At 45.8% G+C, this 27,223-nt stretch overlaps 7 protein-coding genes across 10 annotated transcripts; 4 read left to right on the top strand and 3 right to left on the bottom strand.

Moving 5' to 3' along the window:
• The first annotated feature begins 940 nt into the window (after nt 1–940).
• Nucleotides 941–6,213, top strand: LOC26531836 (GATA zinc finger domain-containing protein 10). The gene is made up of 2 exons (XM_070208267.1): nt 941–5,143; nt 5,908–6,213. Exon 1 carries the CDS (start codon nt 1,328–1,330, stop codon nt 2,330–2,332), a length of 1,005 nt encoding a protein of 334 aa, XP_070064368.1. The 5' UTR covers nt 941–1,327; the 3' UTR covers nt 2,333–5,143; nt 5,908–6,213.
• A 144-nt stretch (nt 6,214–6,357) lies between these two features.
• Nucleotides 6,358–12,234, top strand: LOC6633559 (probable serine/threonine-protein kinase yakA). 2 transcript variants are annotated; one of them, XM_032440052.2, is made up of 3 exons: nt 6,358–7,543; nt 7,856–8,371; nt 10,381–12,234. In XM_032440052.2, the coding sequence occupies exons 1-3, from the start codon at nt 6,638–6,640 to the stop codon at nt 11,956–11,958; spliced, it is 3,000 nt and encodes a 999-aa protein (XP_032295943.1). In that variant the 5' UTR covers nt 6,358–6,637; the 3' UTR covers nt 11,959–12,234. The 2 variants fall into 2 exon arrangements, with proteins under 2 accessions (XP_032295943.1, XP_032295942.1); XM_032440051.2 differs by having other exon boundaries at nt 6,358–8,371.
• A 486-nt stretch (nt 12,235–12,720) lies between these two features.
• On the top strand, nt 12,721–14,777 carry LOC6633558 (diphthine methyltransferase). The gene is made up of 2 exons (XM_002057219.4): nt 12,721–13,288; nt 13,349–14,777. Exon 2 carries the CDS (start codon nt 13,453–13,455, stop codon nt 14,515–14,517), a length of 1,065 nt encoding a protein of 354 aa, XP_002057255.1. The 5' UTR covers nt 12,721–13,288; nt 13,349–13,452; the 3' UTR covers nt 14,518–14,777.
• Nucleotides 14,778–15,260: 483 nt separating this feature from the next.
• On the top strand, nt 15,261–16,113 carry LOC6633557 (uncharacterized). The gene is made up of 2 exons (XM_002057218.4): nt 15,261–15,604; nt 15,680–16,113. Exons 1-2 carry the CDS (start codon nt 15,364–15,366, stop codon nt 15,970–15,972), a joined length of 534 nt encoding a protein of 177 aa, XP_002057254.1. The 5' UTR covers nt 15,261–15,363; the 3' UTR covers nt 15,973–16,113.
• A 588-nt stretch (nt 16,114–16,701) lies between these two features.
• Nucleotides 16,702–20,839, bottom strand: Pink1 (PTEN-induced putative kinase 1). Of its 2 annotated transcripts, XM_070208228.1 has the most exons (5): nt 20,534–20,839; nt 20,153–20,335; nt 19,840–20,083; nt 17,119–18,900; nt 16,702–17,051 (listed from the first exon to the last, which is right to left on the bottom strand). In XM_070208228.1, the coding sequence occupies exons 3-5, from the start codon at nt 19,996–19,998 to the stop codon at nt 16,848–16,850; spliced, it is 2,145 nt and encodes a 714-aa protein (XP_070064329.1). In that variant the 5' UTR covers nt 19,999–20,083; nt 20,153–20,335; nt 20,534–20,839; the 3' UTR covers nt 16,702–16,847. The 2 variants fall into 2 exon arrangements, with proteins under 2 accessions (XP_070064329.1, XP_032295944.1); XM_032440053.2 differs by having other exon boundaries at nt 20,153–20,839.
• Nucleotides 20,840–20,984: 145 nt separating this feature from the next.
• LOC6633555 (probable fumarate hydratase, mitochondrial) lies at nt 20,985–22,781 on the bottom strand. Its single transcript, XM_002057216.3, has 4 exons — nt 22,647–22,781; nt 22,462–22,590; nt 21,382–22,390; nt 20,985–21,314 (listed from the first exon to the last, which is right to left on the bottom strand). Exons 1-4 carry the CDS (start codon nt 22,749–22,751, stop codon nt 21,055–21,057), a joined length of 1,503 nt encoding a protein of 500 aa, XP_002057252.1. The 5' UTR covers nt 22,752–22,781; the 3' UTR covers nt 20,985–21,054.
• Nucleotides 22,782–22,829: 48 nt separating this feature from the next.
• On the bottom strand, nt 22,830–27,065 carry Fum1 (Fumarase 1). Of its 2 annotated transcripts, none has more exons than XM_002057215.4 (5): nt 26,875–27,065; nt 24,442–24,573; nt 24,176–24,376; nt 23,295–24,099; nt 22,830–23,230 (listed from the first exon to the last, which is right to left on the bottom strand). In XM_002057215.4, the coding sequence occupies exons 1-5, from the start codon at nt 26,962–26,964 to the stop codon at nt 22,968–22,970; spliced, it is 1,491 nt and encodes a 496-aa protein (XP_002057251.1). In that variant the 5' UTR covers nt 26,965–27,065; the 3' UTR covers nt 22,830–22,967. The 2 variants fall into 2 exon arrangements, with proteins under 2 accessions (XP_002057251.1, XP_015025694.1); XM_015170208.3 differs by lacking the exon at nt 26,875–27,065 and adding an exon at nt 24,655–24,791.
• Nucleotides 27,066–27,223: the final 158 nt, after the last annotated feature.

Raw genomic sequence — 27,223 nt, 5'->3', positions numbered from 1 at the left:
GCAATGTACAAGGTCAGCTGTTGCATTCGGCACATTGTGAGCGCGCTCTGAGAGCGTGTAACCTGTGTAAGTTATGACGTCACGCTCACTTAAACGCGAAATAAAATTCGCGATTTTAGCTAACAATTTGCGAGTCTTCATTAATTAGTTATATACGTATGTAACCAAACGACTTAAATATGCAGTGATTTTAATATACGCGTGTTTATTGCCAATCTGATATATGTAAAACAAATACTAATAGCTTATGACGTCAGATCAGTGTTTAGCTCTTGGCGCTACCTTATCAGATTACAGAGCAGCAAGCTCTTAATGTTAACGCGCTGTTACACTATGCTGCTGTTATTTGTGTTTTAAACTCAGTTGGTGCTGTCAACATGGAAAAATCAATGTATCGATAACAGAGCATGGCTGAAATTATACGATAACATGATACCAATTGTTTTTTTTTTAACAGTTCTTATTGAGTGTCTTATGCTTGAGCCAATTTATTAACTAGGCACAAATAAAAAAAAAAACATAAGTGTTTTTGCATATGACGCAAACACCTTGTACGCCTTGTAATGAAATGGGTAAATGTGCACATGTTATTGTGCATATTTCATAAAAGCACGCAACAAATGGCTAAATAAAAAAAAAAAAAAACAATTATGTAGCACTAAATGCACCCACACATTTAGTATAAACTTGATTTGAATCAAATAATTTGTAAAAATTTCTTATCGATGCGCAAAAAATGCAACGCTGAATGGAAAATGAGTGCACAGCAACCATGCCGGCTAGTTTTTGACAATTGGAATGACGCCCCCTCCCCACCTCCCTCACCGATAGATAGCACGAACAGACCGACCAACTGGAAGTCACTGAGCATAACAGTGCCAAAATGAGCAAACAGCGCTTCCATGCGAAATATTGGTGCATGCGTGTTGCTGTATGTGCGTGTACGTGTATATCGTGGAAATGGCTTCCAATCAGAATTTGGAAGTTTTTTTTCCATATTGATTAGTTATATGTCGCTTTTGTTGTTTACTCGCCACATTTTTTTGGTCAGTTAAATTGTGTGTGTTGTGTTTTGCAAACAACGCGGCAAATTGCGCGAAAAATTACGCAAAAAATATAAAAACGAAAAAACGAAAGCAAAAAAGTAAAAAGAATAAAATTAATAAAGCGAAGCAAACGAACTAGAGAGAGTGAGAGAGAAAGAGAGAGAGAGAGAGCAGCAGAAGACGAAGACGAAGAAGAAGAAGAACAAAAACAACAAGAAGCAAACGTTAGGCGCCATTTTCGCATAAATCGCGACCCAGCGATACACAGAAAAACACCCTCGATGTCCGCGGGTGTGGGTGGCGGCGGAGGTAGCATAACCACAGATCATCATAGCCGTTTATATTTTCTTAATTCGCCAACGGCGCCGCTAACCGCCCGCGATCCGTTCTTCATCAAACCGGAATATCTCAACTATGAGAATCCCATGCACCATCTCTATCCGAGCAACAGGGGCCTCATAGAGTATAACAGTTATACGACAACAGTTGCCGCCGCTGCTGCGGCCAGTGCGAGTACAGGTGCCGCTGCTGCAGTCGCTGCTGCAGCCGCTGCCGCCGTTAGTAGTAACAGCAACAGCAGCAATAACAATAACAGTGCCAGTAACAGCAACAACAATAACAGTGCTAGCAACAACAGCAACAGCAACAACAACAACAACAACAGTAACGCTAACGCCAACGCCAACGCAAGCAGCAACAGTGAGAACAGCTTCCAGCCACATCCGCAACAACATCCGCAGCAGCAGCAGCAACAACAACAACAGCATACGCAACATCCGCAGCATACACAACAACAGCAGCAACAACAGCAGCAACAACAGCAACAACAACAGCAACAACAACATCCACAGGCGCCGCATCCCCTGCACCAACATTTATCCACCGGCATCGTTGTCACCGGCGTCGCCCTCGGTCATCAATCGTCGCGGGCACAGAAGGCGGCGCGTCGGCGCAGCAACGAATCTGTCGAGGCACGGGAACGACGTCTGGAACGGAACGCGGCGAGAATGCGAGATAAGCGCAGCAAAGAATCGGAGGCCGAGTATCGTCTGCGGCTGGCCAAAAACGCCGAGGCGAACCGCGTCCGACGCCAAAACGAAAACGAAGTACAAAGAACCCTAAGACTGATGAAGAACGCCGCCCGCCAGCGACTGCGACGCGCCAGCGAATCGAACGATGAGCGCAAAAAGCGACTGGCCAAGGCGGCCGAGCGGATGCGCGTCTCGCGGGCGAGTGCTCCCAAGGTGATCAAGCCGCCGCTCGAGGATCGCCTCAAGGGTTACTAAGGAGCAGCAGCAGCACCAGCAGCAGCAGCAGCAGCAGGCGGAATCCAATCAGACAACACCCATACACACGCACGGATAGACAGACAGACGGACGACAGGCCATTTACATGTGCACGCCTTGAGCCGAATCCAATCAGAGCGCAATTGGAAGCTTCTGAAGCGGGCTTCAGCAAGTAAAGTGCATCCACACACACTCACACACACACACACACACACACACACACACAGTAACAACAAAGGTACAGACCAATACAATACACTGACACACACGCCCATAACAATACAACACACGGAATCTAATCAGATGATATCTAATCAGAAAACTGGAAGCATACACAGCACCGCAAGAAGAAAGCCATAGAAGAAGAAGAAGAAGCAGCAGCAGCAGCATGGCCAGTAGAAGAAGCAGCATATGTGTGTGAAAGAGAAGGAAATTAAAAGATAACAAAAAAAAACAAAAAACAAAAAAAAAATACAGCTATAAATAATATATATTGTATACATAAAACAAAAGAAGCAACATATAACATTTGCATAGAAATATGTAAAGAAAACAGCAACAACAACAAATAAGTAAAGCAAATAATAACAAAGAGTAAAATGATAAAACATAAACAACAACAACAATAACAACAATAACAACAATAATAATAATAATAATAATAATAATATGGATAAAAGGAGGCACTTTTTTTTTTTTTTGGTAGCTAACAGAAGAAAAAAAAGTGTCGAGAATTTTTTTTTTAAGTTAACATTAACAAAGATGAAGTAAAAGAAAAACAAAAAGAAAACACAAACAAAAAAAAAAAAAAAAAAAAAAAAAGTATTTTTATAATGCATGCATTATATTCTTACAATATATAAATATATATATATGTAGTTATATATATATATATATATACAACACGCAGAATAATATATAGATACACACACACACACACATACACGCGCGCGCAGTCATGTGTAAATGTATGCACGCCTCACACGCACACGCACACACACACATGCACACATACACGCGCGCGCACTCACACACGAGATACACACATGTGGCGCAAGAAGAAGAAGCAGCAGCAGCAGCACAGCGCGAGAAACCCCAAAAAGCAAAAAATTAACTTCAACCCCATATGCACACACACACACACGCACACACACGGCCATGCCCACGCCCACACGCCCACACGTGTGCATATATGTGCGCCGCATACAGGGTGACTCAGTGCAAAGAATTTTGCAGCCAATATCGTCTTCTAACTGTATTGCCCACTTCCAATAAGCATTTTTCTTTTTTTCGTTTGTTTTGCTTTTGCCTTTGCCTTTGTCTTTGCTTTTATTTGCCGCTGCAACAGGTGCGACATCTTTCGGTCAAATTTGCAAGCTGCGCTGCCTGGTCACGTTTTATTTTTGGCAACAAAATTTAGAAAAAGACAATTTAAAACAAATTTCAAACGCATTTTTAACCCTTGGTCCAAAACAAGCAACACCCCTGTATACAAAGGGGTCGGCGGGACGGGGGGGGGGGGGGTCATGTATGTGTGTGTGCGCGCGCGTGTGCGTGTGCTGCCCTCACATGAATAGCAGCAATTCACACACGAGTATGTCTACACACACACACACACACACATGCACACACACATCTATATACACACATGCATACATACATGTACATGGCATATTGTTATAGCAACATTGAACGCCTCCAAGCGCAGCCCCGCCCCCCGCCCCGCCCCTCTCTCCCTTCACCATACTGCACAGCGCCCAATACTTTTGCGAATAAACGAAAAGCAAAAAAAATATCTAAAAAAATCAACAACAAAAAAAATGAACGCACCCTCTAAAAATTTACAACTGAGCAAATTAACAAAAACTTAAACAAAAAATAAAAAAAAAAACAATTAAATAAAATGAAAATGCAAAAAGTAAATATATATCTATATATATATATAAATTATATATTAAACGTACCACTTAAGTTCTAGTCGAAATTTCAAATTGTTTTTTTTTTTTCTTATTCTTCTTACTCTTTTAACGAGCCGCCCCGCCCCCCCTCCCTACCGCCTTACACGCAAAATTGTTTTGATGTAAAATTATATGAAATACATTTTATGTAATTGTAATATTCTATGTACACTAAAAACCAACAACAACAACAACAACAACAACACACTTAAACATGAGAGAAAAAAAAAACAAAAGCAAAAACCAACACAAGAAGCAAACGAAAAACAAAATGAATACTTGAATAAAGTTGCATTCACAATTTTTAAATGAAATATGCATTTTCAATGAATTATGCACGGCATTTTTGGCGATTTGTTATTGTGAATCGATGTTGTTGTGATTGAATTTGAATTTGCGCGCCAATTATCGGTGCGATTCACCGTTGCCTATCGGAATTGCGCGCAAATTGTATTGGCCGATAGTTATCGGACGTGAGCAGTCGCGCTTATCGCTGCTGATGCTACATGTATACATACACACACCTACACAACCAGTTTCCAATATTCCAGTTGTATTTATTTTTTAACGTGTTGTTGTGTGCGTTGGTACAGAAAACGGCCGAGCATTTTGCTTGCCGGAAAATTTAGCGCGTTTTTTTTTTTTTTTTGGTAACATACGAACGATAACAAACCGCATTTCACAAAACAATTGAGCAGCATACCAAAACGCAAACGATATAACAAAAATTGAACAATTGTGAAATCAAATGCCGAAATATGGGAAACTAAATATTGTTGTATATGTATATGCATGCGTGTATATGTGCGCATATATGATAATATGCATACGGTGAACACATTTAACTCAAATGTATGTGTGTGTGTGTGTGTGTGTGAGTGTGTGTGTGTGCGTATGTGCTGCGTTTCACAAATGCCGACAAGTTGAGGCGGCAAAGTGTTAGGCAAATAAATAAACTGTAACTGATGCAACAATTGTGGCTAGAACGCTTCAAAATATTTATAAAAGACATTGTATGTATGTATGTGTGTGCTACATACATATACAAATACAGACAGACATACGTGTGCGTCTGTATATATAGAGGCCGCCGTTTGCTTTAGCTCCGTGTGTGTGTGTGTGTGTGCGAGCCAGCCAGGCATTCAGTGTGCGTGTGTGTGTGTGTACATATAATCATGTGAAAAATCGATTGGAAGGCACTGGAAGCATTGGAACGGCACAGCGGCAGCGGTGGCGGCGCCAATTGTCATTTACTATCAAGCAAGAAGAAGAAACGTGCGCACGCACCAAAAGTAGCCACCAAAAAGAGAGAAAAGAAAAGAAACGAAAGAAGAAAATAGAAAAGAGTAAACCGATTTAAAACGAAAATAAAGCAAACACGCAACGGCACATTTTTGCACAATTAACATTTAAAAAAAAAACGCGCAAAGCAACATTTGCGCTGAGTCTGGTGAAAGGTGCGCAATTTCGTTTAGCTGAGACACAAACCGTACGTTTTGAATGCCATTTGTTGTTGCCAGCCGTATGAATATTTAGTTCCTATTCTATTCATTCCCTTATCTGACTATTCATTATTATTATTATTATTATTATTATTATTGCATTTGCATGTGCAGGCGGCGCGAGAAGAGCAAGAGCTGGGCAGCCCGGAGAAATAGCTGAGGCAGCGATCGACATTTAGAAGCATATTGCAAATTGATTGACAAGCGAAAGAGGAAAAGAGGACAAAAAAAAAAAAAGGTGATGCGCAAAACAGAAACCGAAACGGCAACCAACAGTCACACCGATTGCGAGAGCGACAGCTTGAGAGTGTGTGTGTGAGACAGAGAGAGAGAGAGAGAGAGAGAGAGAAGCAGCAGCAGCAGCCAAAAGTTGTTAAAACGAAAACGCACAAAACAAAAAAAAAAAAAAAAAAAAAAGAAGAGGGAGAGACACACACACACACACACGCGCGCGTGAAACATATATGCATGTATGCATGTACGTGCAGAGCGATAGCGATTAACGATAACGATAATTGAGCGCAATTTCTTTATATAACAACGAACCGAATTGCGAAGCAGCAAACAAAACAAAACAAAACAAAAACGCAAAACAACGCAAACGCAAGCAAAACGAGAACGGCTGTTAAATGCGGCGATCAAAACGCCAACGTTATTGTCGACCGAGCAGCAACAGCAACAGCAACAACAAAAGTTATCGATATCATCAACAGGACGGAGATACGCGTATCGCTGTTTGTTGACAACAACAACAACAACAACAACAACAAGAATCGATCAAGCAGCAGCAGCAGCAACAACAATTTGACGACAATTTCGATTGTTGTTCAGGCTTTGCAAAATAATGGAACCAGATCCCAATGGGATAAAGATAGAGCCAACACTTGACCATCACCAACATCAGCAGCAACAGCAACAGCAGCAGCAGCAGCAACAACAGCAACAGCAATACGCAACACATGTGCTGGCAATAAATGGTCCCAATGCGCGCCTACTTATCGAGCATCCGTCAGCGCTGTTGGTACCATTGTCGACACATCAGCAGCAACAGTTGCAACTGCAACAGCAGCAGCAACAGCAGCAGCAGTTTCAGCAACAGCAGCATCAGCCACAGCAGCAACAGCAGCAACATCATCTACAACAGCAACAATTTCATCAGCAACAATTGCAAATAACATTGCCCGCTTACACACAGCCGCTCTCCTTAAAGCAACAGCCACCGCCCACGCCGCTGGGACCCGCCTCCAGCGTTAGCAACGTATCAGCCAACACACAGCAGCAACAACAACAGCAGCAACAACAGCAGCAGCAGCAACAGCAACATCATCAGCACCAGCAAAGGTGGAACGAGAGTCCGGAGGCACGTCAACGCCGTTTGGCCCGCAATGCTGAAAGGATGCGGGAGAGGCGACAGCGTGAAAGCGAAGACGAGTACCGAAAGCGTTTGTTGCGCAACGCGGAAGCAAATCGACAGCGACGTCAAAACGAATCCGATCTGGAGCGTGCGATGCGTCTGGTCCGCAATGCGGCGCGCCAGCGTCTGCGGCGCGCAATGGAGTCACCCGAGCAGCGGGCGAAGCGTCTGGCCAAGCTGGCGGAACGGATGCGCATGTATCGGGCCAGCGAGACGGCCGATCAGCGAAAGATACGACTGGCCGAGATGGCGGCGCGTGCGCGCCAGCGCATCGCCAGCGAGTCCGTGGAGGAGCGCAAGGAAAGACTGAGAAAGCTGAACGACTATGCGAAAAAGGTCAGAGAAAAGAAAAAGATATACAAACAGGTGCAGGTGCAGGTGCAAGTGCATGCAGGCGTGCCGCAGAATTCGTCGTCGTCTTCATCGACTAATTCGACCAATTCAAACACACTGACCGCGCAGCAGCAGCAACAGCAGCAGCAGCAGCAACAACAACAACAACAACAGCAACAACAACAACAGCAGCAGCAGCAGCAGCAGCAGCAGGTGCTTGCCGTGGCAACAGCAGCTGCTGCCGCCGCCGCCGCCGCTGCGAACGTAGCTGGCACAGCCAATTGTAATAATGAGCATAATATTAATTTAAATCAGGCAAACGTCAACTCAGCGGCTGCCAACAGCAGCAACAGCAGCAACAACAACAGCAGCAACAACACAACAGCAGCAGCAGCAGCAGCAGCTGCTGCGGCAACAGGAGCAACAATTGCCGCCGGCGAGGAGCAACAGCATCTGGTGACAGCAGCACCAGCGTCCGCCTATCAACAGCATCAGGCCATCGAGTATATGGGCCAGAACATGTTCATCACGCCCGGCACGCTGCGTCCCACCATGCAGCTGAAGCAGGAGCCGCAACAGCAGCAGCAGCAGCAGCAGCAGCAATTGCAGCAACAGCAGCAGCCGCGGTATTCGCTGGGCGCCCAGCAGCTGATCGATGGAGTTGCCGGCGGCAGCGGCGTTGCCGAGGCGGGCAGCATATTCGTGCAACAGATCTACGGCGAGGAGCCGGGCAAAGCCGGTAAATTGCTGCAGGCCCATGTTCCGCACTTTAACATTGCCAATCAGCTCGAGTTGTACAAGCAGAAGTATGCGAATATGGTGGAACTACAGGTGCGTATGCAGCCGTAGGCAGAGCCAGGTGCGGCCGCGTTAAACAGCCAAATCACACACGAGACGAAGAGAGCGAGAGAGAGAGGGTGGGAGAGGGGGGGGGGGGAGACAGCCAGAATAGAAGTGTAGAGAAGCAGCAGAAGCCAAGTTTTTGCACCTCTTTCCCTTGACTTTATTGTTCCATTTCCTTTTGTTTCCCTGCGTTTCATCTGAGAGTGAAAGAGAGAGGGAGAGAGCGAGAAAGCGAGAAAGAGAGAGACAGCCAGAGTAGAAGTCTGAAGAGGAAGAAGAAGCAGAAGCCAAGCTAAGGCCAAAGTTTTTGCCCTCTTTCCCTTGAATTTATTGTTCCATTTCCTTTTGTTCCCCTGCGTTTCATCTGAGAGTGAAAGAGAGAGAGAGAGCGAGAAAGAGAGAGACAGCCAGAGTAGAAGTCCAGAGACGCAGCAGAAGCCAAGCTCAGGCCAAAATGTTTGCCCCTCTTTCCCTTGACTTTATTGTTCCATTTCGTTTTGTTCCCCTGCGTTTCATCTGAGAGTGAAAGAGAGAAAGAGAGAGAGACAGCCAGAATAGAAGTCTAAAGAAGCAGTAGATGCCAAGTTTTTGCCATAGTTTTTGCCCCTCTTTCTCTTGACTTTATTGTTCCATTTCGTTTTGTTCCCTGCCCTTCGTTTTGTGTAAGAGTGAAAAGAAGAATGTGAGAGAGAAAGAGAGAGAGCCAGAGTAGAAGTCTACAGCAGAAGAAGAAGCCACGCTCAAGCCAAAGCTTTATTCCTTTTCCTTTTTGTTCCATTTCATTTCGTTTCGTTCCCTTGTTTCAAGTTTTCTTAAAGATCTGTAGCTACAGTGAAAGCCCGCTTGCGTGAACAACAAAAATTGCTAGGGTAATTCTTTAGCTGCTGTCCGAAATACTTGATCAACTTTTTCAATGAGCTTTCAAATTTCTTTGTTTGTTTCAAGTTTAATAAAAATGTTGCCAAAAAAAAAAAAAAAACTCAAAATTTGGTTTTACAAAAAAAAAGTCGCTTTTAGTTTGTTTTAAGTTTTCCCATTTTTGAGCTTATTCATATATGAGGAATACATATAGCTCTTATTTTAATTTAATTAATTAATTTAATTACATTTTTAATTATTTCGAATTATTCAGTCAAAAGAAATAACAAAATATTATGAATTAACTGAAGTTTAGTACTAGACGTCCGAATCCCTATTCTCATATTTCTCAAGAACTAGATAGATTTTACAATATAAAAACGTGTAGGGTATTGACATGTGCGACATTATTTTTTATTTAAAGCTGGCGCAGCCAACTTAATAAGGCCTCGCACATAGAAAGAAGCAAATTGTTTTTTTTTATGTCGATTGAGTACCCCGAACTCTTAGAAAATGGGTAAAAAACAAGAAGGGGGGGATATTATATATAATGTATATGTTATAGGCAAAAGGCCCACACTCTCTCTCTCTCTCTCTGTACTGAAGGAGCGCGTGCACATTGAGTTAAATCGAAATAAACGTAACGTTTTTTTTTACGAAATCGATAAGTATCGATATTCCGGCGAAGCTAGGCTACCCTAGAGCATGCGCAGATACAGGGTATTTTAGTTTTTAGAAAGACAAGCAAAAAAACAGCAAATATTTGTAAACAGAAAGTTTTATTTCGTTCAATGGAAAGGGGAAGATTTTTAGATTAATCGAAAGAATCGTTAGCTTAGCTCGTTCTTTTACGAAATCGATAAATATCGATGGGGCATATGACGGAGTTTTAAGAGCTTCACTTTAAACGTAAGAAAACAATATTTTTAAACTTAAAATCTTATAGATCGATAGAGAAGGAGAAGCTGGCGAGGCTGTATAAATGACAGCTAGGATATCTGCTGGTCGGCTACGCCCGACTGGAGCGCACTCGCTGAACATAACCTCAACTGCCGCAGCGGACATAACCTCACATTGTTGTTTTGCTTTCTACCTCTTTTTTTTTTTTTTTGTTTTTTTTTCATTTAACACTTTGACAGTCCGGCGAGGCGAACGATAACAGCGGGTCTGTTACTCTGGCCCAGAACGAGGCCAAGGTGATTGTGGCCGCCGCGGAGCAACAGCAGCAGAAGTTACTAAAGGCGGGACAGGCAACGGCTGGAGGCGGTGCCGGTGCGGCGGCAACAACAACAACCACACAGCAGCTCTACAATCAGCTGCCATACTTGGCCACGTTCCCGGGCACGGCCAATAGCAGCGGTACGAGCAGCGCGGGCACAGTTACCGTTACGGGCGCCAGCGGCACCGCCAACGGAGTGACGGGCAGCGCCACAACCGCCTACTATCCCATGTATCACAATGGCTTCCAGCTGGGCATCGGACCGAATACGGTGCCGCCGCCATTCACGCCCGTACACTTTGCGAACGCCAGCGGCGGCAGCAGCCCAACTGCATCCGGCCAGTACAATATACTGACGACATCGGCGGGCGGCAATGCCACGCTCACAGTCGGATTGGAGCAGGCGGCGCCGCAGCCGCAACAGCAACAACAGCAGCAGCAACAGCAGCAGCAACAACAGCAGCAGCAGCAGCAGCAGCTGTTGCAGGAGTTTCCGAAAATGGGACGTGGTCGTCCGCGCAAGATTAGCCTATTGAGCGCCAACGAGGAGCATTTGAAGGCGAACACGCTGCTCGAACAGGAGCTCAACCAAATGCTGGCGGGCAGCGGCATGGGCCAGCGACGCGGCGGACGCGGCCAGTCGCTTGAGCATGGTCACAACATACATGCACATTCCACGGCCGATGGCGATGGCGTTGTGCCGCCGTCGCCGCTAACAACGCCGCGCCGCAGCGGCGCCAACAAATACGAAACGGAGGAGGAGAAGCGCATTAGATTGGACAAAATGGCGGCACATCAGCGTGCGGTGCGGGCCAATGAATCGCCCGAGCAGCGGACGGTCCGACTGCAAAAGCTGAGCGAACGGGCGCGTCTCAAACGCGCCCAAATCCGTGCCACCGAGAACACGGAGGAGCGCAAGGAACGCCTCTCCAAGCAGGCCGAATATGCACGACTGCGACGCATGCGCAGCCATACGCCGCGCACAAGCAGCAGCGCCAGCGCCGAGTTCCATGCCAAAACCGAGGAGGAGGATGAGGAGGAGACAACCGAACAGCTCTACGACAATGACACGGACGGCGGCGGCGGCGGCGGCGGCGGCGGCGGCGTTGTCGTCGGCGGCGGCAGCGGCAACGACAGCTTTGTTGTTAAAACAGATTCACAGCTAGACGGCGACGGATCCAACGATCAGCAGCTCGCCGCCCTCCATCTGCAGCAGCAGCTGCAGCAGCAGCAGCACGAGCTACACCAAATGGCGGGCACCCTTCAGCAGCAGCAGCAGCAGCAGCCGCATCACGACACAATTGTCATCAATCAACAGCAGCAACAGCAGCAGCAGCAGCAGCAGCGATTGGTCAGCCTCGGGCAGCATCAGCAGGGCTACAGCAAGCTGCAGGCCTCTGCCGCGGCCGGCGCTAACGCGGGCAGCGGCAGCGGCGCACCCGAGAATAATGATATGCTTAAGATACTCGAACCGATAATTGTTATGAAAACCAAATGAGTATCGCGAAAGCGCCACGGTGGGCCCACAAATAGCTAGACTACATGCATATATGTCTCCATATCTATGCATATATAGATATCGCTCTATACACACACACACACACACACACACATACACATATATATATATATAGATATATGGACACATATGCATATCTATCTGGCTGTGCTTGGGGCTATTGTTGGCGCTGAACGCGCGCTGCAGCGTGCAGAAAATTGTTGGATGGCAACGAAAAAAAAAAAAACACAAAAAAAAATCTCGTCTGGTCAACAACACATATTGTCACCACCCACACCCCCACCCCACCCCCTGTCATTCACACACACATCCACATCCACATTTCTTGTAGCATATACATATATAGAATATTTCTGTGTATTGAACGCGTTTTGTACAAAGTGAGAGCAGAAGAGAGCGAGAGCGAGAGCGAGCGAAGAGCGCGAGAATGCATAGAGAAAAACGAAAAGAAATAATGATATCCTTAAGGCGCGCGCGTTCTATTTTTAATTGCTAAACTAAAAATATGTATATATACATATAATATATATACATATACAACTAATTATATACAAATATGCAACTGCTATATATTTATATGTATGCACATATATATATGTGTGTGTATTGTATTTGTGTTTACATTTGTCTTATAATGTTTTTTTTTTTTTTTCTCGATTTAAATGAACATAACTGTTTAAACTTGTATGCGTACTTTAAGGATAGTGCAATAGCTATTAAAAACAGAGAGAGAGAGAGAGAGAGAGAGAGAGAGAGTGCAATAACATATTGTACATACAGCTGAATATGTATAAAGCAAGCAAGCCATCATATCCATCATGTACGATGATGGCCAACCAAAAACAAAAACAAAAACAAAAGCAACAAAATTTCAAGAAAACTAACGGAACAGTGTAAGAAACGAAACGTAACAAAACGCACCGACACAATGCAAGCAACACAGACACATACATATATATACACATACACGCGCATGCATTAAGTTTTCAGCTAGGAGAAGAAGAAGAAAAATACAACAACAAAAGAACACAAAAGAGATGAGAAAAAAAAATATGTATGAACATGTATTTGCGCATCTAAAATAGGTTATAGAAATTGTAACTTTTTTGAATTTTTGAAAGTGTAACGGTCCGTCAACAATTGACCGCTTAACCATTTTTTATGTAATGTATTAAGCAACCAAACAAGAAAAGAAAACGGAAAAACTAAAATGAACAACTAAGCCTAAATAATTCATAATAACAATTTGTAGCCCATAACAAAAAAAAAACAAAAAAAAAACGAAAAAAAAACGAGCACTAAGTAGAAAGTACGTATTAATTTTTTAAAAGTAGCAAAAACAAAATAAATCTAATAAGAGCGCATTAAGAGAACATTCTGCCAATCGATAACTAACTGTTGAACACTGTGTGACCAGAGCGAGCAAAGTCGTCTCTTTTTGTGGGATTTTTTGTTGCTGTTCTCATTGCAACCATGCTGTTCAAGACGCTGCACAGCGTGGACACCGAGTACTCGGCGGATGCGATCGAATGGTGCACCCAGGATGAACAGCATGCGGATTACTTTGCCTGCGGCACATATCAGCTGATGGAGGGCGAGCAGAACTCGTCGCGCAAGGGTCGCATCTATTTGTATGCGTTCGCAAGGCAGACGGGCGCGCTGGAACGGCTGCAGTGCATCGACACGGCTGCCATATTGGACATGAAATGGCTGCCCGCCTGGTGCGACGACACCGGACCGCAGCTGGCCACAGTCAACGCCTTGGGCCAGCTGGAGATCTACGAGCTGCACGCGAAGCAGCAACTGCAGCAGCGCGCCCAACTGACGCTGGCGGGGAATACGCAGCCAGCGCTGGCGCTGGCTCTCGACTGGCGGCGTGCTGCCGACGGCGCTGGCCTGCAGCTGCTCGTCTCCGACTCGCTGGGCCAAGTCCATCAGCTGCAGTACACGGCGCAGGCTCAGCTGAGCCAGCTGTGCGCCTGGCAGGCGCACGGCTTTGAGGCATGGACGTGTGCCTACGATCGCTGGACGCCGCAGCGCATCTATAGCGGCGGCGATGACTGCCTGTTGCACGCCTACGATTTGCGCAGCGGCAGCTCGGAGCAGCCGGAGCGCATCTGGACAAATAGGGCGCATGGCGCCGGCGTCACCTGCCTGCTCAGCCATCCGGAGCGGGAGCACCAGCTGCTCACCGGCAGCTATGACGAGCTGTTGCGTCTGTTCGATACGCGCGCCATGAAGCGCAGTCTCGCCGAACTGAATCTGAACGGCGGCATTTGGCGGCTCAAGCCGCATCCGCGGCGCAGCGATCTGATCCTGGCCGCGTGCATGTACAAAAACTTTAGCGTACTGGAACTGAGAGATTCGGCGCTCAGCCTGCTGGGCGCCTATGAGGAGCACTCGAGCATTTGCTATGGCGCCGATTGGGCGCCAAGCATCGATCAGCTGGATCATGGCCAGAGGCTGCACATGGCCACCTGCTCCTTCTATGATCACAAGCTGTGCGTCAGCAGTGTGGACACCAAATTCGAGGTGTGATCCTCTTGGTGACCTGTCATGCTGGGTGTCCTGCAGGACACACTGCATGACTTGTCAGCTACGTTGTCTTTGACCCAATCAAACAAAATTCTTGTTCACGGAAATAACATTTTCTCTATGCTTTCCCAATTATATTATATACTATGTAACTATATATAAGCATTTGTAACTCACGTGAATTGGATTTGTTTCGCATCTCAAGCCGGGTAGTTGCACTTACTCTAAACATATTTATATAAATATTTGATTTGATGCACATATTTTATGGTAGTTGTCAGATATGCTACTGAAGTCCTGCTGTCAGCTGGACTTTCGTTGACGGATCTTCCATGACATGATTGGTGACAGGTCTGCGAGAATGTCATCAGGCAACAAAGAGCGAATGACAGTCTGCTTCAAATGTCAACGTGAATGACAGTCGAGGACAATATATCAACAGCACAAAATTTGAAATTCCCCCCGCACCACCCCTCGTTTGTCTCTCATCGCGAATATTTATTTCCCCCCCCCCCTCCCCCTTCCAACTGCATATGGCATATAGTTGCATTTCAGCCTTTTTCAGCAATGTTGAAAATGCTTTTTTGAACAAAAAAAAATACGTTGCATGTGCCGTTGCATTTGCATTCCTTAATTATATACCGTTTTGTCCAAACGCAGAAGGTATTCAAAAAAAAAAAAATACTAAATCGATAACTTTTGGTGGTGTGTATCGTGTGCGCGCATGCATCGAAATTTATCGGCCAGTTGCGCTGTGCTGTCGTCATCGAACGTAGCGCGTTTCCAAAAAAAAAGAACAAAAGGAAGAACTTCACCTTCAGGATTCGTTCGTGTGTGAAAGAAAAAAAAATGGCAATCATGACTAATAAATTGGCACAAATTGCCAATGATCTGCATGAGATGCAGCAATTGATAACCGAAACGTCCGACTATCTGCAGGAGATTGGCGGCGCCATCGACAAATGGAAATCTGATTTTACCACAAGCGAAACTGTCTACGAATACAAAGGCAAACTGTCCGAGCTGGTCCTGGGCCTGGAGTATATACATGCTGAGCAAAGCAAGCTGCAGGCTGAGTTTAAGGAAATCGGTGCGTCACATTATTATTTATATTAGTTTTCTGTTTTCTGTTTTACCGTTCGCATTTTATTGTTTACGGCTTTAGAAGAGGGTAAAAATATTTTGGCCGTGTTGCCGGAACTGAAGGAGAAATTCGAACAATTTGGCTGCCAACTGTTGGTGGATCAAGATGCAGAGCAGAATATACTCTATACGTTCGATTTTGGCGAAGGACGCAGCGTTACCGTCAAAGAGCTGGATTTCCAATGGTACCTTGTTGAGTGCACTGCGCAGATTCTGGACTTCAATACACTCAATGCCTATTTAAACAGTACCCAGGATGTTATTGGCCTGCTGGCTGTCGTCCAGGAAATGATAACCGCAGCCACATTGAACTAATCTACAATATGCACATTTATTTCAATTATACACATGCACGTAGAATGCTCAAATATGCTCTCAAATCCGTAATCGCACATAATAACCAGATATACAATCTGTTACACAGCTCAATTATATTAGTATAAATTTCAAATATGATATCAATACGTAATGTACGATTTATTGTTCCTATAAATAAGTAGCTGTAAGATCTGCCTTTGTAGCTGACAGAGCACACATGTATATCTGCGGATCTCAGTTTGGAGATCAGGCAAACTTTTTGGAGCATTCGGCACGCCGACATGCTGCCCTATCAAAGGGATGCGCCTCCGATCTACCATCATTTAAATAGTCAATATATACACATATACATACATATATATATATATATATATACACGTAATATTTATTTATGCACATATTAATCAATATATTTGTTCCATTATCTATCGCCTGGTAGAGTCCAGAGCTGAACGAATCCAGAATTTAATCAATCAATATAAAATCATAAACGAGTCGATACTCAATTTCGCTCACACTAAGATATATAAAATGTTATTATTCATATTATGAGACTTTTCTCAAATAAAAGTTTATATAGTTCAAGCACCTCATAAATGTTCAAAAAATGAAAAATGCATTGTGTTTTTTAGTATGCGGCTAATTTTGTAATTTTTATAAAATATGTATGTATATATATACACAATATATATATATATATATATATATATGTTATATATATGTTGATATATATACTATATATTTTAGTTATCACACGCTTTAATCTATTTTCATTTTTTTTTTTTTCTTTTATCTCTCAGAATAACAAGATGTTAACAACGCCCAAACGCCCCCCTCCAGAACTGTCCACTCGTAACATTTGCATGGTCGGTCTACGCGGCGACCACATTCTGTATCCAATTCAAGGCGCCTCGGATGCGACGGAGGCGCGCCCTCACCAGGAAGCTGCAGATGAGCAAATACTCAACATAGGCATGCCGTCCGCCCGACGGCTGGCAGCTGCTGGCATTGCCGCCCGGCTGTGGACGGCCCTCGCACATGATCTTGGTGGTCAGCGAGAGAAGCCACTGCAGGATCTGTAAGCAGTTAACATTTATAGAGATTAGATCATATTCTTATTGCTGTTGTTGTTGTGGCTCTCACCTCGGGACTGTTGGGCATGCCGCCAGCCTTGAGCCATTTGGATGGCGCCCAAAGGAAGAGCTGCAGCACATTTGCCGCAATATCGGGACTGACACGCTTCGATGGATTCGGATTAAGTATATTGTAGATGAGCTGCTGCAACAGCGGCGGACATGTATCGCACAGTGGCGGCAGCTGCTCGTGCCGATAATCGCAGTTTCTCAACGAATAGGTGAGCTCGCCCTGGGCGCGCGCCATGCCGCCGCTGGCCGAATAGAAGGGATTCGGTTGGCCAAAGATCTCGTAGGCCAATGCACCGCACGCCCACAGATCCGCTTTGCTATAGTTGAGCACGGCAAACGGACCGGGCTGTGTATTAAAGATCTCTGGCGCCATTAAGGCCGCATTGCCGCCCTTATCAATATCATTGGCGGCATACGGCAGACGCAGGCCATGCACCTTGTCCGCCAGACAGCAACCGAAATCGGATAACACCAGCAGCGGCGACTGATCATTCGGCTGCAGTTCAATGAGCACATTGTCCGATTTAAGATCACGATGCGCGACACCGTGCCGACTGAGATGTGTGACCGCCTCGAGCATTTGGGCCAATAGCAGGATTTTGGTGCGGGAGCTCAGCTCATTGGTATCCAGCAGGCCGCGCAGACTATAATCGTAACGTTTCATTAGCAAATATAGCGACATATTACGGCCATAGCCCTGCGGATTGATGCGCTGCGGCTGAGCGATCGGATAGAGCAGATGTCCATCGGTAAAATTGCGCACCTCATCACAAAAGAAGCCAAACATACAGACAACATTCGGATGGGGCGGCAGCGTCAATGTCTGATGCTGCAGCAGGCGTTCCCATTCCTCGGCGCTGGCATTCATCCGTCGCTGACGCGCCGGCACCGTCTCCTTGTACATGGCGCGCAATATGGACAACGCATTGCTCTGTATATCATAGTTGAACATCATTTTTAAAGCAAGTGGATAACGTTCAATGGAGCTACATGCGGTCGCATTCAGCTCCTGCTCCCGCTGCTGCTGCTCCTGCTGCTGCTGTTGCTGCTGCGTGTAGTCGCTGGTTGCCGTTCGAAGCTCCTCCTTGGGCTGCCCCGTTGGGCCGCCAGTTGTTGCCAGTCCATCGACAAAGGCGGCGGCAGCCGTTGGCTGACTGTAGCTGTAGATGTTGTCAACGGAGCCGCCAAAATTGTGCACAAAACGTGACATATTTTGCAGCGGTGACATTAGCTCATGATGATTCCATGTAGAGCCTTTGTTGCCAGCCGCATTCGGACGTGCTGTATTCGCGGCGCTGGGCGTGCTTTGTGTTTGTGCTGTTGCGGTATTCTCCTTGAAATTGGCCGCATAAACAACGGCCGCACAGCCCTTGGCAATGGGCGGACCCACCTCCAGTTGATCAATATTGAAATTGCTGGTCAACGTTTCGGATATCTCGTCATGGTTCCAGGCCGCCTGCAGGCGACTGGCCGCCTCGCGTATCTCCCAGCACACGCCCTCCAGCTCGTCCTCTTTGCTCAGCACACCCGATCCGGTTGCCAAGCTGACGCCGATTAGTGCAAAAAACGGCGCCGAATCGCCATAGAATAGCTTGCGTGTGGCACGCTGACGCAGCTCCTCCGAATAGTTGGTCGTCACACGGCTCAAGATGTTATCGATGAACAGCTTGCGCGCATGCTGTCCAAACCGAAAGAGTCCGCCGTTCGCTGGGCTGGCCGCCGCCGACGCCGGGCAGCAACGTGGCAACACATTAGCCGCCGGCTGTGGTGCGGCTGTGTTCTGCAAAATAATAAACCGATCTGTTTTTAATGGACATATTCAATTTGTGCTACGATGACACTTGCCCTCAAATACTTGACCCTTTCAATCACAAGTCTCAATCATGCTCAATCACAGTCATTTGTATTTTTATTGCAATGATTGGCAAATCTATTTAAAGATGTGTCCTCTTTTTCGGATCTTATTCAACTGATTGAGTGACTGATTGACGGACCGATTGACTGACTGCCTGATTGATGTTAACGCATAGCCCAAAACCTAAGAGCTGGGCTGGATTTCCTTTGAGATGAAAGTGTAAACTTGAACTAGACCTCAAGTTGATAACCCTTTCCATCACAAGCTTCAATCAGGTTCAATCACAGTCAATTTTTACTGCGACGATTTTAGTTAGCAAATCTATTTATGAATGTACCGTCTTTATCTGATATCATTCAACTGATTGATTGACTGACTGACTGACTGATTGACTGATTAGGTTAGGCTAGGCTAGGCTATTTTCCCTTTGTTCCTTTATTTCTAAATGTATAACTTTTTATCCAGTTTGATTGGTTGATTGACTGACTAAATCGCTCAAATGCAAAATAAGACTTTAGATTATGATTTCCATAGCCTAATTTGGGTGAGTCCTTCAACATTTCTCTATACAAGATTACAAAGTTTCATTTTTGCGTGACTTCTGGTTTCTATGTACTTGAAAAAAAAAGTCTATCAAACATAGAAAAACTGCTTATTTGCAACAATTAAATACACTCGATATTTCAGGATAACCAGATCTCGTCACTCACTCGCACTTGCGTGCGTGAGCGCAACAGGTCTATTGCTGTCTCGCTCTTGCTGGTGTAAATTAGGCCATTTCTTTTGCACTTGTGCTCAGTATGCTGTTTACAGTTAACAAACGGCAAATGTGATGCGTAGCATAATTAAGGGGCATCCACTCACCCGCAGAACATTGACGGATGTTAGGGGAAAGCCTCGCTTGCTTCGTGTCTTTAAATGGCTTTGTTCCAAAATGTTGGAGTGTATTTCACGATTCCAATAGCTTCGTAGAACGTAGCGACCATGTTTAACTAGTCGCACGGTCAACAGTCTTACAGACATTTTACCAACTGCAGTTCGGGCTTATTTGTTGTTGTAACCCGGACCAACAACAGCCGCACCGATAAACAGTAACGGAGCGAAAAGCCTAGGGAGTGAAAGAGAGAGAGAGCGAGAGATTTAGTCCAGTTGTTTGCCATATTTGCAATTCGCTTACCTTTTTGTTTTGTCTAGCCTACGCTTTCGTTGCGTTTTCGTTGTCCTTGTCGCTGTTTATGACTGCGGCGCCACCTTTTGTCATGCGCTTCAGTTGTGATCGTCGGCTATCGATATATCGATTGTTGGCTGCCTCGACTGACGATTGTTTGGTATTGCGTCGTAGAAATAGCCGTCGTCACTGCTGTTGTTTTTTGTTTTTTTTATTTTTGATATTTATTTATAAATATATACGTATGCACATAACTACACAGTCAATATGGTAATGGTTTCGAAATTAAAATGTCTTCAAACTTGTTCTCAATATTTTTTTTACAATGTGTATGGAAGTTTCGATTTTGTTCTATGGTCAGGGACTGATAATTTTTTAAATTTAACTCGCCTCGTTGATTGATTTTCCGGCTGCCACTAAGTGTGTGCGTGTGTGTGTGTGTGTGTGAAACTGTTCGTGCGTGTGTGATTTTTTTTTTCACTTCATGTACGTTTCGTTGTTAACAATTTGTTATACATCGATATTATTAATGGTTGATTCTTTGCGGTTGGGTTTGTGGTAGGAAATTAGATAATCACATCTACCACATACAGTTGCAACTTTAAGCACTCAAAAACCGCTCGCAAAACGTAATTTTAAATAATAAAGCAGAAATGAGCCAGAAATGTAATTTGTTTTAGCACCAGACTTTGATTTTGCGTCAATTTATACAATAAAAACAATGAGAAATTCACAAACACAAACAGCTGTCAGTTTGTTGCGCAGAGCTGCAACATGCACTAACATCGATACTAATCGATTGTTTGCTAATCGTAAGGTTACTAAAATATATCGATAGGCCTTTCACTGATGCAACTTTATGAGGTTTATTCAAATCGTCGATTTGAAAGTACACAAGGTGATCGACACATTTATTTGGGACCCAACATCTTCTTGGGATCGACCCACTCCTTGAATTGCTCCTCGGTAACGCCAGCCTTGATGGCCTCCTCCTTGAGCGTGGTGCCATTCTCATGCGCCGTCTTCGCTATCTTGGCCGCCTTGTCATAGCCAATGTGCGGATTCAGTGCGGTGACCAACATCAGGGACTCATTCATGATCTTGGAAATACGCTCACTATTGGGCTCAATGCCCTTCACACAGTTCTTGCTAAAGTTGACGCTGCCATCCGCTGCAAATGGATACGTGGTTTGAGTGTATGCAACTGCAGATGCCCTACAATTTGGCTGACTACTCACCGAGCAGGCGTATGGATCGCAGCACATTGGAAACAATCAGTGGCTTGAACACGTTCAGCTCGAAGTGTCCATTGGCGCCGCCCACTGTCACGGCCACATGGTTGCCCATGACCTGTGCACAAATCATGGTTAGAGATTCGCACTGTGTGGGATTCACCTTGCCGGGCATTATGGAGCTGCCCGGCTCGTTCTCTGGCAACTTGAGTTCACCGAGACCGCAGCGCGGTCCCGAGCCCAAAAAACGTATATCGTTGGCAATCTTCATCAGGCTGACGGCAATGGTGTTCAGCGCGCCGTGTACCTCGACCATGGTGTCGCGCGCAGCGAGTGCTTCAAAGAAATTGGGTGCCGTCACAAACGGCAGGGACGTTAGCTCCGCGATGCGGGCCGACACCTTCTCGGCAAAGCCCTTTGGCGCGTTGAGGCCGGTGCCGACGGCTGTGCCGCCCAGGGCCAGCTCGTAGACGTGCGGCAGGCAGGATTGGATGCGTGCGATGGCATTGGACAACTGCTGTGCATAGCCGCTGAACTCCTGGCCGAGTGTCATGGGCACTGCGTCCATCAAATGGGTGCGACCGATTTTGATGATGTCCTTGAAGTCCAGCGATTTGCAGACGAGAGCGTCCCGCAGCTGCGAAATGGCGGGCAGCAGGCGATTGTTCAGCTCCAGGCCGACCGAGATGTGTATGGCTGCCGGAAAGGTATCGTTGGAGCTCTGCGACTTGTTCACATGATCGTTGGGATGCACCGGCTTCTTGGAGCCCAGTTCGCCGCCCATTGCCTTGATGGCCGCATTGCTGATGACCTCGTTGGCGTTCATGTTCGTCTGTGTGCCGGAGCCCGTCTGCCAGATGACCAGCGGGAAGTGACCTTCGGTATAATATTTGCCCGAAATGACCTCATCACAGGCAGTGGAAACGGCATCTGCTATCGTGGCATCCATGCCAAAATCCTTGTTAACATCCGCACAGGCCTTCTTCAGTATGCCCATGGCCTGAATGACGGGTTTCTGCGGAAATTGTGATTGGGATTGGGATTGGGATACGGTTAGGTCACAGCATGCCACCGATGGATAGTTACCGGCATGCGTTCGCCAATGCTGCCAATGGGAAAATTGAGAACCGAGCGCATGGTCTGCGCACCGTACAACTTGTCGGACGGCACCTGAAGCTCGCCAAATGTGTCCCGTTCCACGCGAAATTTGTCATCCTGCAAAGGGTAGGATCAAAACTGGCAGCTATGTGCTGTACGATGGGAACACTCACGCCGTTCGCCTTTTTGCACTGAAGCAACAGCGAGGTGCCGACACGCCGAAAGCTGGCCAGGATCTGGCACGGCTGGAACATTAACGGTTGCTGGGTGCATAGCATCTTCACCAAGTGCTTATTCCTATTGCTACAAAATAGAATAACGAATTTTGTCGCGTATTTTGAGATTCGAACGAAAAGTTAATTTCCAAAGAGTTGCTTTTTATTGTGGCAGCTATTTTCAACTGAACAACAAATTTGATACATAGTTATCAGCTAGACTGGATAGCCAGACGGTTTAGGCAGGGCCGACTTGTTACCCAAACGGTTGTTGCGCGTCTATTTGGGGCCCAGCATCTGTTCGGGACGCACCCAATCGTTGAACTGCTGCTCCGTCAAATAGCCCAGATTGATGGCCTCCTCCTTGAGCGTGGTGCCGTTCTTGTGCGCCGTCTTGGCTATCTTGGCCGCCTTGTCGTAGCCAATGTGCGGATTCAGTGCGGTGACCAACATCAGGGACTCATTCATGATCTTGGCAATGCGCTCCTTGTTGGCCTGAATGCCATTCACGCAGTTTGCCGTAAAGGTGCGGCTGCCATCGGCTGCAAATCGACAAATCAAACAGTTGAAAGAGAGATTGCGAGAGTGTGGCAAGAGAGTACTTACAGAGCAGGCGTATGGAGCGCAGCACATTGGACACAATCAATGGCTTGAAGACGTTCAGCTCGAAGTGTCCGTTGGCGCCGCCGATTGTGACAGCGACCTGGTTACCCATGACCTGGGCGGAAAGCATTGTGAGGGATTCGCACTGTGTGGGATTCACCTTGCCGGGCATTATGGAGCTGCCCGGCTCGTTCTCTGGCAGTGAGAGCTCACCAAGACCGCAGCGCGGTCCCGAGCCCAAAAAGCGTATATCGTTGGCAATCTTCATCAGGCTGACGGCAATGGTGTTCAGCACGCCGTGCACCTCGACCATGGCGTCGCGTGCGGCCAGAGCTTCGAATTTGTTGGGCGCCGTCACGAAGGGCAGCCCCGTCAGCTGGGCTATCTTGGCGGCGCACTTCTCGGCGAAGCCTTTGCGCGTATTGAGGCCGGTGCCGACGGCTGTGCCGCCCAGCGCCAGCTCGTAGACGCGTGGCAGGCAGGCATCGATGCGCTCCAGGGCGTAGGCCAGCTGCTGGGCATAGCCGCCGAATTCCTGGCCGAGTGTCAATGGCACCGCGTCCATCGTGTGGGTGCGGCCAATTTTGATGATGTCCTTGAACTCATTCGATTTGGCGGCGAGCGCATCGTGCAGCGTCTTGATCGCCGGCTTCAGATTGTTGTTCAGCTCCAGTGCGACCGAGATGTGTATGGCCGTTGGGAAGGTATCGTTGGAGCTCTGCGACTTGTTCACATGATCGTTGGGATGCACTGGCGTCTTGGAGCCCAGCTTGCCGCCCATCAGCTCAATGGCACGATTGCTGATGACCTGCCCAAGGGAACGCAATGAGTACAACATATGAAACAGACTGGAGACTTGGTTAGGGTCAGGCCCAGGTTTATACCTCGTTCACATTCATGTTGCTCTGGGTGCCGGAGCCAGTCTGCCAGATGACTAGTGGGAAATGGTCGTCGTACAGCTTGCCGGAGATGACATCGTCGGCGGCCTTCGAGATGGCCTCGCTCACCTTCTGGTCGAGCCCAAACTCTTTGTTAACCTCGGCGGCGGCCTTCTTCAGGATGCCCATGGCCTGGACAACCGGTTTCTGCAATACGAAAACAATCGATTCCTATAAGGATCAATGATTGGCAGGCAGCTCATCATGCTTACCGGCATGCGTTCGGTGGCACCGCCAATGGGAAAGTTAATCTGGGAGCGCATCGTCTGGGCGCCATAGTATTTGTCGGCGGGCACCTTCAGTTCGCCAAAGGTGTCGCTCTCCACGCGAAAGTCCTGCGATGCCTGTCAACGATAACAAAGGACTCTCCTTCATACATGAAATTATCTATATATATATACTCATATTATGTGACTGATGCTGACCATTCTGTTTGACTGAGAATCTCGTTATGAAAATGATTTCGATTGCGATTGCCAGCGGCTCCGTTGGGTGAATGGCGGGCGAATCAGATAAGTCGAGCGAGCCGGGGCCATAAAATACAGCTAAATGCCGACGCAAGAGCTGGCTCAACAAGTACGGCATGTTGGTTGGTGGCGTCGGCCCGACCCTCGGACGCCCTACATTCGCGCCTGAGTTCAATTCTGATTTGGCTTTTCGAAATCAAATTGGGCTTTGTTTCAGACTTTTATTTCGATTTGGCTTTTCGAAATCGAATTTGGGCCCGTTTCAGACTTTCATTTCGATCCAACTTATCGATATCGAATTGGTTGAAATGAATCTTTATTTTGACACCGATGACTCGAATATATAGTTTGTTTAGTGATTTTTTCAAAAATATCCAACAGATAATTGTAAACAAACCGTTTTTGCTGCTCTTTGAGCTACTGATTCGGTTCACTGTGGGAACAAAATTGAAATTCCTTGAGCGAACCGGTTCAGAAAGGGTTGCAGACAACCCTGTCACATTCCAAGAAATTGTATTTTAGCTGCTTTTTCGCATTTGTAACAATTTATTCAAAATATTCGCAGCTTTCATATTTTTGACCAATTGCTGTTGCGCCTGCAGGGCATACGAAGTGCCGGAATGCCGAACTCAAGACTCGCGACCCACGGGGCGCGCTTTCTGCTTCTCGGCTGCGCAAAGTCTGCCTTTGTGTGCGTGTGCGTGTGTGTGTGTGTGCGCGCGTTAATCTGTGCACATGTGTGTGTGCGCGAGTCTTTTACATTTTATATGCCGCTGTATGTAAACAAGCCACGAGCAAGTGCTAAATTAAAGACAACCGAGTAAAATAAAAAACAACAACAACAACAACAACAGTTCGTGTGGGAGAGATTAGAGCACAGCATGCGCCCAACTAACGAGCAACGGTAGTTAGTGGTTGCCAATCGGCGTGAATGAAAGGTTAAATACATTTCACACGGCGGTGCGACAATCCTTTTCCAACTTCCAATTAGAACATCAGTCAGATCTAATTAACCGGTTTGCATTGTCAAAAAACCTGAATAATTGCCAATATGATTGTGTTCATGTCCGTGTGTGTGTGTGTGTGTATGTGTATATTTGCTGACCTGGGCCGGTTTTTGCGCAAACTCAGTGAAATCGGTACAAAAGAATATATGTATATAAATATATACGTTTGTAGAGAAATCAAAATAATGTATGTACACATATTACATGAGTGTAGGGTAAGCTCGTGTGTTGACGACCTCGAATACCCTGTACAAAATCATTGCTAGAAAGCGCTTATGGTAGCTATGCACAAGGGATATCCTACAGATTTAGATTTGGATACGATAAATATTATATAGTTTGACCCATTCAAAAGTTCTTATTTGAATTTCTATTTAATTTTCCACCTATTTTACGCCAGCTAATGTGAAATTAACATGTACCGATTATTATTATCAGGTAAATTGAATACTTTAATTTCTAATAGTATTTTGTTTTTTAAATCTGGATGTGAATTTTTGAAGCAGGACTATATAAATTTACATACAACGACGATCGATCAATACCGGAAGTGCTTTTTGTCGAGAGATTATTGTAATACAAAAATTTCAAAAAATTACTGCACTTTTTTCTGGCCAAATACATAAATTTAAAATCACAGAAAATCCATTTAATCAATTGTAAAATTGGCGCAATTCCAAGCAAAAGGATGAGTCTAATTTGATTTGAACATCTCTCTGTATCGCCATATTGCCTAATTGGATCCGTGGTGGATACGCTCCGCTAAGCAAATGTATGCCTCTTATTGGAATAGTGCACAACTTGTTGAAGTATTTGCCGTTTTAGTTGGAATCATTTCGATTGTGGGCGTGTCACCAAACTGAAAGGGCCACTTCTTTAGCACGGTTTAACTATTTTCAGAATCCGTCACATATAACCACCCCATATTTGCTTGGTATGCTTGATTATGAAATGCCGGCAATGGCCACAGCAATGGTGCCAATTGGAAGTATCTGCAGTGCATGGGTACATATGCATATGGTATGTGTGTGAGTGCGTTTAGAGAGGATTATTGCCGATTGCAGCTCATGAACTTTGCATGTTGTCTTTAAAAGCTGGCCAAAAGCGGCAATGCGGGCCAGAATAGAAATGCAAATTACATAAGCGTACATTACACGATAAATCTCCTTACCATGCGAAGACTGCACGCTGCGCTCGCCCATGGCTTGGTCAGCTGTTGAACGCCACGAAGCGTGGAGCGCTGCAAAAGCGGTAGCACCATCTTTTTAATATATACAACAAGTTAAATACAGCAATTGCAAACAGAAATAAAGCCGCGTATATTTCACTCGCTCTCAACTAGCGGGACCAGGCAGGCAGCACAACAAAAACAATAAGTGCGATAGGCGATGATTATGTTTGGAATTGTATATCGATAGATGCATTCATCGTACTGAGCTATTTGATAGAGCTGCGCACCTTTCGTAAATTTATATTATTTTATTTCAAAAACCAATTTAAGCATGGATATTTTATGTTCT

This window comes from Drosophila virilis, chromosome X (assembly GCF_030788295.1).
Source record: "Drosophila virilis strain 15010-1051.87 chromosome X, Dvir_AGI_RSII-ME, whole genome shotgun sequence".
In the NCBI taxonomy this organism is placed as follows: domain Eukaryota; kingdom Metazoa; phylum Arthropoda; class Insecta; order Diptera; family Drosophilidae; genus Drosophila; species Drosophila virilis.
The sequence above is the reverse complement of the archived record's forward strand: the minus strand, read 5'-3'. Positions and strand labels throughout refer to the sequence as shown.

Excerpts from the sequence above, each read along its gene's own strand:
- LOC6633555 (XM_002057216.3), bottom strand. The coding sequence starts at position 22,751 with ATGCTATGCACCCAGCAACCGTTAATGTTCCAGCCGTGCCAGATCCTG. Across the intron at positions 22,591-22,646 it reads AGTGCAAAAAGGCGAACGGC|GATGACAAATTTCGCGTGGA; the intron begins GTGAGTGTTCCC and ends TACCCTTTGCAG. Across the intron at positions 21,315-21,381 it reads GCGATCCATACGCCTGCTCG|CGGATGGCAGCGTCAACTTT; the intron begins GTGAGTAGTCAG and ends ATCCATTTGCAG.
- LOC6633559 (XM_032440051.2), top strand. The coding sequence starts at position 6,638 with ATGGAACCAGATCCCAATGGGATAAAGATAGAGCCAACACTTGACCAT. Across the intron at positions 8,372-10,380 it reads CGAATATGGTGGAACTACAG|TCCGGCGAGGCGAACGATAA; the intron begins GTGCGTATGCAG and ends ACACTTTGACAG.
- LOC26531836 (XM_070208267.1), top strand. The coding sequence starts at position 1,328 with ATGTCCGCGGGTGTGGGTGGCGGCGGAGGTAGCATAACCACAGATCAT.
- Pink1 (XM_032440053.2), bottom strand. The coding sequence starts at position 19,998 with ATGTCTGTAAGACTGTTGACCGTGCGACTAGTTAAACATGGTCGCTAC. Across the intron at positions 18,901-19,839 it reads CATCCGTCAATGTTCTGCGG|AACACAGCCGCACCACAGCC; the intron begins GTGAGTGGATGC and ends ATTATTTTGCAG. Across the intron at positions 17,052-17,118 it reads GCATGCCCAACAGTCCCGAG|ATCCTGCAGTGGCTTCTCTC; the intron begins GTGAGAGCCACA and ends AACTGCTTACAG.
- LOC6633558 (XM_002057219.4), top strand. The coding sequence starts at position 13,453 with ATGCTGTTCAAGACGCTGCACAGCGTGGACACCGAGTACTCGGCGGAT.
- Fum1 (XM_002057215.4), bottom strand. The coding sequence starts at position 26,964 with ATGGTGCTACCGCTTTTGCAGCGCTCCACGCTTCGTGGCGTTCAACAG. Across the intron at positions 24,574-26,874 it reads CAGCGTGCAGTCTTCGCATG|GCATCGCAGGACTTTCGCGT; the intron begins GTAAGGAGATTT and ends TATCGTTGACAG. Across the intron at positions 23,231-23,294 it reads GCGCTCCATACGCCTGCTCT|CCGATGGCAGCCGCACCTTT; the intron begins GTAAGTACTCTC and ends GTCGATTTGCAG.
- LOC6633557 (XM_002057218.4), top strand. The coding sequence starts at position 15,364 with ATGGCAATCATGACTAATAAATTGGCACAAATTGCCAATGATCTGCAT. Across the intron at positions 15,605-15,679 it reads GGCTGAGTTTAAGGAAATCG|AAGAGGGTAAAAATATTTTG; the intron begins GTGCGTCACATT and ends TTACGGCTTTAG.